We start from the raw sequence: 7,775 nt of genomic DNA, 5'->3' as shown, positions 1-7,775 counted from the left end.
TTGAATCTCAATACAAAGTTCTCCTCGATCTTCTTGGAGATCTATTCAATGTAACTCTTTTTTCGGTGTGTTTGTCGAGATCCGATGAATTGTGGTTTTATGATCAAGTTTATCTATGAGAAATATTTGAATCTCCTGTGAATTCTTTTATGTATGATTAGTTATCTTTGCAAGTCTCTTCGAATTATCAGTTTGGTTTGGCCTACTAGATTGATCTTTATTGCAATAGGAGAAGTGCTTAGCTTTGGGTTCAATCTTGCGGTGTCCTTTCCCAGTGACAGCAGGGGTAGCAAGGTACGTATTGTATTGTTGCCATCGAGGATAAAAAGATGGGGTTTATATCATATTGCTTGAGTTTATCCCTCTACATCATGTCATCTTTCTTAATGCGTTACTCTGTTCTTCATGAACTTAATACTCTAGATGCAAGCAGGAGTCGGTCGATGTGTGGAGTAATAGTAGTAGATGTAGGCAGGAGTTGATCTACTTGTCACGGACGTGATGCCTATATCCATGATCATGCCTAGATAATCTCATAACTATGCTCTTTTCTATCAATTGCTCAACAGTAATTTGTTCACCCACCGTAATACTTATGCTATTTTGAGAGAAGCCACTAGTGAAACCTATGGCCCCCGGGTCTATCTTTTATCATACTAGAGAACACCCCGTGCGTTGCTGCGGGAATTTGTAGCAATGTATGGGAGGGGGTTTATGGAGTGAGAAATTACCATAAAATGAAAATATATAATGATATATCTTGCAAAAAAAGAATATATAGAATGGTATGAAAAGTCAGAAACAATTGGGTTATTATAGTCGATAGATGTATAAGATTAAGTTTTAGGACATCAGCTTAATTAAAGAAAAATCTAATGATTATTTCAGCATTTCCTTCCTTAGGTAACAATCTAAATAGAAATATCTAAGAAAATACTAATGTTATTGGTGGCCGGCCTATTGTAATTTTACGGAGCTATGAAAGTTTGAAATGACATTCAATGTATTTTCTTAATCTGATGATGTTTCTTGCAAAATAAATGGGCAAGTTAAATGAAGTCATGATTGAATACTGATTGAGGACTACAAATTTATCTACAAACATAGTAAAAATAACTGCGACATCAATCCATAAATCTATTGTTTTTGGTACTCGATGGAACATGGTGGTAGTAAGCTGATACTTGATTTGAAAAAAAAGGCACAATTTCTTTTACCCAACAGTAAAAGAGTCTCTCAGGTGTTCAAATGTAACAAAAAATCATTTAGTTGCATATACCAACTGGATTGGATCCTTCCTAGCATGGTACATGATAATTGTGAATTAGCATATTCACAGATGATTTTGAGCCCGTTCACAATTGATTTTGAGCAAAATATAAGAGAACAAATATGAGATGTTTGATCACAATAATTGCTACAAAAACTGAGAAAACAAATGCTTCTACGTGTAGCATTGCAAAAGAAAGAGAACACATCATGGCCCTGAATATACATATACAAAATAGGAATCTAGCAAGTAACAACATTATCAATTAGAAAACCCAAAAATATGGTTATATAATTGATTGTTGATATGTATTCCATACATTGATGTGCACTGTAGTTCATCTAAAGTAATCATACAGAAGAAGCGAGCAAAGATATCCTCAAGCTTCCGGAAGACTTTCCATTGTAGGTGCTCCTGGACAGTTCTGACAAAATAATCTTATGTGCTCACCTGTTGACAAAAGCAATACAAATAAACATCCTTAGACTGAAACAGAACTGTTTTTGACTTTCCGTTGGAGCCAAACTAAGGTCTGGAAATAAAATGTAATTATGAAAAAAGAGAACAGAGACCGCCACTAATCTCCACAAAATCGAGATCATGCTCCTTCCCGGAGAACGGAGGTTGCGACTTATGCCCAATTTTTCTTCTGGAATCAGCGAGGTCTTGCTGATGTGAGAGAATAGGCGTTCCTAGCGACCATGGGTAATAGCCCTGGAGGATGCAAAGTTGCAAAAAAGCACTTACTCGTGACCAGGCGAGACCTAGTTGTGATAGTACGAACCAACAACAAATCAAGCTCATCTTTCCTCACGATCTGGTGCAAGAAGTGGGGGAGAAAAGCGTCGGGAAGGAGAGAGAAGCCCCCCTGATGCGGCCCTCCTCTCGTACATGGCCCCCCATCTTTCCGCACGATCTGGTGAAAGAAGTGGGGGAGAAAAGCGTTGGCGGCAGGGAGAGAAGCACCCTGATGCGGCCCTCCTCTCGGTGCTGCACCTTAAAGAACGCCATGCAGGAGCCGCTTGCCAGATGAGATATTCATTTGTATTGAATCTCCGTTTTGTGTTGTTCTTGACGGACTGTAGGTTAGTGATGGGGTGGACAAACAACATGTGAGATCCGTCTCCCTCCTTTGTAGTGAATTTGTCCATGATGCTTCAGAGTGGATTACAATTAAGAGGAGCTCAGGCATCACTGGAGGAGATTAAAAGTTGAGGAAAAGGCTGGAGAAGGAAGAGTCCCTTTTTTTTGATAAACTTCTTCTCCTTTATTCATTCATAAGTAAAGTAGCATCTTTTACAAGTAAAGGGATAACCTCATCAGGGGCGTTATCCATCCAAACCCTCGGAGAAGAAAACCTAGCTAACCTTGCTAGTTCATGAGATACTCGATTACGTTCCCTATTATAATGATCATAAATGACATGGGAAAAACCTAATGACATGAAATAACAGTCGTCTATAATGGATGAAGCGACTGAAGAAGAGTAGCCTTGGCTCAACGCATTCACCACCTCCACGCTATCCGAATTCACTTCAATCTTACTACATCCAACGGTATTAGCAAGATCGAGTCGAAGCAAATGTCCATCTTTTCATTAGCAGCCGCTGCAAATTTCCCCCTATGGTCCTGGATAACTGCTCCAAATGTTGCTGCGAGTGTGTCACTATCAAATCCCGTGTCAACATTTAATTTCACGTAACCATACTTTGGTTTTAACCAAGCATCTGAACGGACGTGAGCCTTTGGACTGTAAGAGATGGTATAATTTGCTACTGAGCCTCTCACTGACATATTGATTTGATATGCGCTTTGAGTTTCGAAGGAAGAGTCCCTTTTGTGGGGAGAGGAGAGAACAGACGTTTCAGATCAGAGATGGCTGGTCCTCGGTCAGTTCTGGACACTGGTAATGGAAGGGACGACGTGGCGTTAGACTTATGCTTGAAACGCTGGTCAATTTGTTGTGGGTCCTTCTGGATGCTTCTAACGAAAAAAAGCCTGACGTGGTCTTGAGTGCGACTGTGTGACGTGGCTGGATTAGATTGGATGATGACGTGGCTATGCTGCATGATGAGATAAATGAAGTAGTGGGGTGAACTTCTTAAGTATATAGGACAAGTTTACCATCTACTTTTATTTGCATCTTTTACTTTCCAATCTATATCATAAAAATACCAAAAATATTTATCTTATCATATCATCTCTATCAGATCTCACTTTCGCAAGTGGCCATGAAGGGATTGACAACCCCTTTATTGCGTTGGTTGCGAGGTTCTTGTTTGTTTGTGTAGGTGTGTGGGACTTCTGAGGAGCCTCCTACTGGATTGATACCTTGGTTCTTAAAAAACTGAGGGAAATACTTACGCTACTTTGCTGCATCACCCTTTCCTCTTCAAGAAAAACCAACGCAAGCTCAAGACGTAGCACAGCGGAAGAATGGTTGGTGTAGATTGTTGATTAAGTCCCTCGAACCGTTCAAGAACGATCCCTGGAATCAAAGACCGAAAGCACGACCTCTCTACGGATTACACGCGTTTGGGCTGTCCGATCCGGCAGCGCTTCGCTGTTCAGATCTAATCGCTATTGCATAATTAGAGGAGGGAGAAGAGAACCTCATGGGGCTTCTCTATTATAAGGATTAGAGGGAACTAGAACTATCACTAATCTAGATTAAGTCTAAATTAGAACTAGATCTACTAGAGGAAACTAGAGAGAAAACTTGTATATGCAAAGGCCAAAAACCTCTAGTATATATAAGTGTAAGGGAGACGGGGGTGGGGGAGTGGCATACTTGGGGAAGGGGCACCCCTCCTCCTACGCCAGCCAAGGAAGGAGGCAAAGTCTAACTCCACCTCCCAATTCGACCTCCCCTAGGGCTGTAAATGTTTTGCTTTATTTGGTCCACTGTACAGAAATCATAAAATTGTCATGCCAATGGAAAAAATAACATGCCAAAAAAGTAAAATTGTTATCTTCTTAATAATAAAACCGCCATCATGTTCAATATAAAAATGCCTTGCCAATAATAATAATAATAATTCCATGATCTCAATAATAAACTGCCATCAAATTAATAATCAAATTGTCACCCTCCTAATAATAAAATGCCATGTTATTAAAAGAAAAATGCCATGCTCTTAATCATAAAATTGTCATCCTCTTAGTACTAAAAAAAGGTTATGCTACTAATAACAAAAATGACATGCTCTTAATAATAAAAATTTCATCCTCTTAATAAAATGTCATGTACTGATTATAAAATTCCATGCTCTAAAAACATTGCCACGTGAGAAATTTTAAAAAAATAGAAATTGCCATGCTACATATAAGATGCACATAGCAATTACGAAAAAACCCTAAAAATAAGGATTTTTGTTCTTTTAAAAATGGAACAATCAAGACTTTTGAAGAAAATAAATAATAGTAATAATAATAAAAATAATAATAATAGTCAAAATCAGGAAAAAAACTTTAAATACACGTAGAAGTATGGTGGTAAGTGCACCTGCCCTCCCTACGAGAGGTGGTGAGTTCGAACCCCATCTAGCACACCTTCATCATGGAATTTTTGGAGAAAAAACACCTTTGTCCAGGAAGAAGCTGACAGGTAACCACTCTAGCAATAATATGTGGCGCTGGCTCTGCACCGACATTTTAGAATACATGATAAAAAATCATCATTTTTTAAATACATGCTCAACAATTTTATAAACATTTTTTAAATGTTCAATTAACATTTTTAAATTACTTATCTGCTATCTTTCAAATGCTTGATTACATTTTTCAAATGCATGATTATATTTTTCAAAGACACCAATTTTTGAAAAAGTGAACATGATTGAAACACTAGCTTTTTTCAAAATTCTAAATATTTTATGAAAACACAAAGATTTTTGAATAAAATTACGAATTTTGTATTGAAATGTCAAACATTTTTGAACAATTATTTACATTCCACACTTTTTTTTAAAACTGTGAACAATTTTTGAAAAACATAGAAAAATTGGAATTCTGAACAAAATTTCAAATTCCAAAGATTATTTGAAAATTGTGAAAACAAATTAAATAATAACAATGTTTTGTTAATTTTATTTGGAAAACACATAAAAACTTAAATTCAAAACTTAATTAAAATGTGAAATTAATATGGAAAATACGAAATTTCAGAAAACATGAACATTTTTTCTTAAATCTGAAACATTTTTCGAAATTCAAATATTTTTTAAAAAAGACAAGAAAATAAGAAAGAGAAGGATAAAACGAAAAGCAAAACCCGCTAAAACCTAGTGAAGAAACATTAGAAAATAAAAAAAAACAATTGCTCAGGACTCTTCGGCAGAGTTGAAAGTTCCCAAAACCAGATAAAAATTGTGTCCTGCAGTGTGTTCTGTCTGCAGTTCCGTCCATTAGCACAGTTAAAAGAATTGAGTAGAGATAAATGGACCGTGTGGGATTTGTTCCTAGGACCTCCTGGTTACAGCGTAGTACTACTCTATTATTCTAATAGGGGGCAACCAACTTGAACAGAAAGACCTGGGTTTTCACATGCTTTCTAGGGCTTCTTGTTTTTCTCCAGTTTTTCTTCATTTCTTTCTCCCTTTTCACGGGTTTCTTTCTTTCTTTCTCGGGTTTCAATAGCTTTTTTTTCTTTTTCTGTTTATTTTCTTCGGTTTTGTTTGTTTCTTTTTGGTTTTATCAGACTTTCTTTTTGTTTTTCCTAAGTTTTCATTCTTTTTCTACACATTTTGGGTACATATGTAATACATTTTTCTAATACATGTTTAAAAAAATTTAAATACCTGGTCAATATTATTTGAATACATGGTCGACATTTTTTCATACACATTTAACATTTAAAAATATTTTTTCAACATTTTTCTCAACTGCTTGATTAACAATTTTATGTACATGATAAAAAAATCATTAGTTTTTAATTCATGGTCAATATTTTTTAATACACATTTAACATTTTCCACCCTCGCATTTTTTTCAAATGCTTGATTAACATTTTATAAATAGTTGTTTCACATTTTTTAAATGCTTGATTAACATTTTTATATACATGATCAAGTTCTTAATACATGGTCAAATGTTTTCATATACACATTTAACATTTTTTTAATGCTTGACTATATTTTTCCAAATACTATTCCATATTTTTTCAAATTATTGATTAACATTTTTGAATACATTATTAAAAAAATCATCATTTTTTTAGTAGATGGTCAACAATTTTATAAACATTATAAACCTTTTTTAAATGCTTGATTAACATTTTCGATTACTTATTCAACACTTTTCAAATGCTTGATTATATTTCTCAAAGACAAGTTTAGTTTTTTTTCTCAATACATGATCAACATTTCTTGTATAGACATTCAATATTTTTCAAGTACTCCCTCCGTCCCGAAAAACATGTCGCAGTGACATTTTTGCGAAAACCCCCTCTGCGAATTCCCGACACAACCCATAGTCCCTGGTCGTCTCCCTCGCAGCCTCACTCGTCTCCCCTGCGCGCCGGAGCCCTCCCTCTCGGCTCCCCCCGCGCTGGAGCTCCCCTGCTCGGCTCCCCTGCGCGTTGCTGGAGCTACCTCGGCCCACACCTCCACCGTGTTGCTTCCCTCTCCTTGTTCCCTTGCTCGTTCCCCATGGTGAACCATGGGAAGGAGAAGGCTCGATTTTTGTTCTCGATCTGCTCTCTGACGGCGGCAGCCTTCCCCGAGCTTGGCGAGCTGGAGCCGTCCCTTCCCGTCGTGGATCTGCTCTCCGCGACGCCGCCTGCCTCCCCGGACCATCCCCTCTCGCTCAGCCGCGACTCCCTCCCTGGAGCAGCCGCTCCCTCCCAACCCAAAGCCGCCGGCCGGAGCTACACCGCAGCACACTCCCTCCCTCCTCTTCTTAGGGACCGAATTGTGGTCGAGGAGGAGCTTTCCCTTGTCGCCCAGCAGCTCCTGCTCCAACGGGCTCGTCCACAAGTCCGGCAGCACCAGCCGCTCTTCCCTCTTCCGGTCCGCCCTCCTCCCTCCCCTCCCGTGGCATGCTCTATTGTCTTATCTTCCTTCTTTCTTTGTCCTGATGATTTTTACTGATGGAGTTGTACACATAGGCGACCCAAATCCAACATTTTAATAAGATTTGTATTGTCTCAAAATTCACCCATGAACCCTGACTCTGAAATTAGTACTGTCTCAAAGTTCAATAAGATTTTCTCATTGTTGCGCAGTACTGAATCATGGATTATATTGTGGCTCTGCAGGTCTAGCCCATCGACGACGACGGCTCCTCCTCATGCTCATCGGACTCGTGCACAAGTGCTCTGCAAGTCTGCATTGGGTAAAGTCTGAATTTTTCATTTTTACTACCGTCAAAATTCAGTTGACAAAGAAAGTGCCATCAACATGTCAGTGGCCATGCTAGACAGAGTTCTTATTCATGTCTAGGCAGAGTTCTTATTTATGACAAAACTGGATGTCTAGACAGAGTTCTTATCACGAAGGAGTAGATA

At 38.1% G+C, this 7,775-nt stretch overlaps 1 protein-coding gene across 1 annotated transcript; it reads left to right on the top strand.

Moving 5' to 3' along the window:
- The first annotated feature begins 6,723 nt into the window (after positions 1–6,723).
- On the top strand, positions 6,724–7,769 carry LOC123174950 (uncharacterized). Its single transcript, XM_044590123.1, has 2 exons — positions 6,724–7,278; positions 7,527–7,769. Exons 1-2 carry the CDS (start codon positions 6,919–6,921, stop codon positions 7,530–7,532), a joined length of 366 nt encoding a protein of 121 aa, XP_044446058.1. The 5' UTR covers positions 6,724–6,918; the 3' UTR covers positions 7,533–7,769.
- The last annotated feature ends 6 nt before the right edge of the window (positions 7,770–7,775 follow it).

The sequence above is a fragment of the Triticum aestivum genome, unplaced genomic scaffold (genome assembly GCF_018294505.1).
Source record: "Triticum aestivum cultivar Chinese Spring unplaced genomic scaffold, IWGSC CS RefSeq v2.1 scaffold125285, whole genome shotgun sequence".
Classification (NCBI taxonomy): domain Eukaryota; kingdom Viridiplantae; phylum Streptophyta; class Magnoliopsida; order Poales; family Poaceae; genus Triticum; species Triticum aestivum.
This window is presented reverse-complemented; position numbering and strand designations above follow the sequence as displayed.

Coding starts and splice junctions, on each gene's coding strand:
- LOC123174950 (XM_044590123.1), top strand. CDS start 6,919: ATGGTGAACCATGGGAAGGAGAAGGCTCGATTTTTGTTCTCGATCTGC.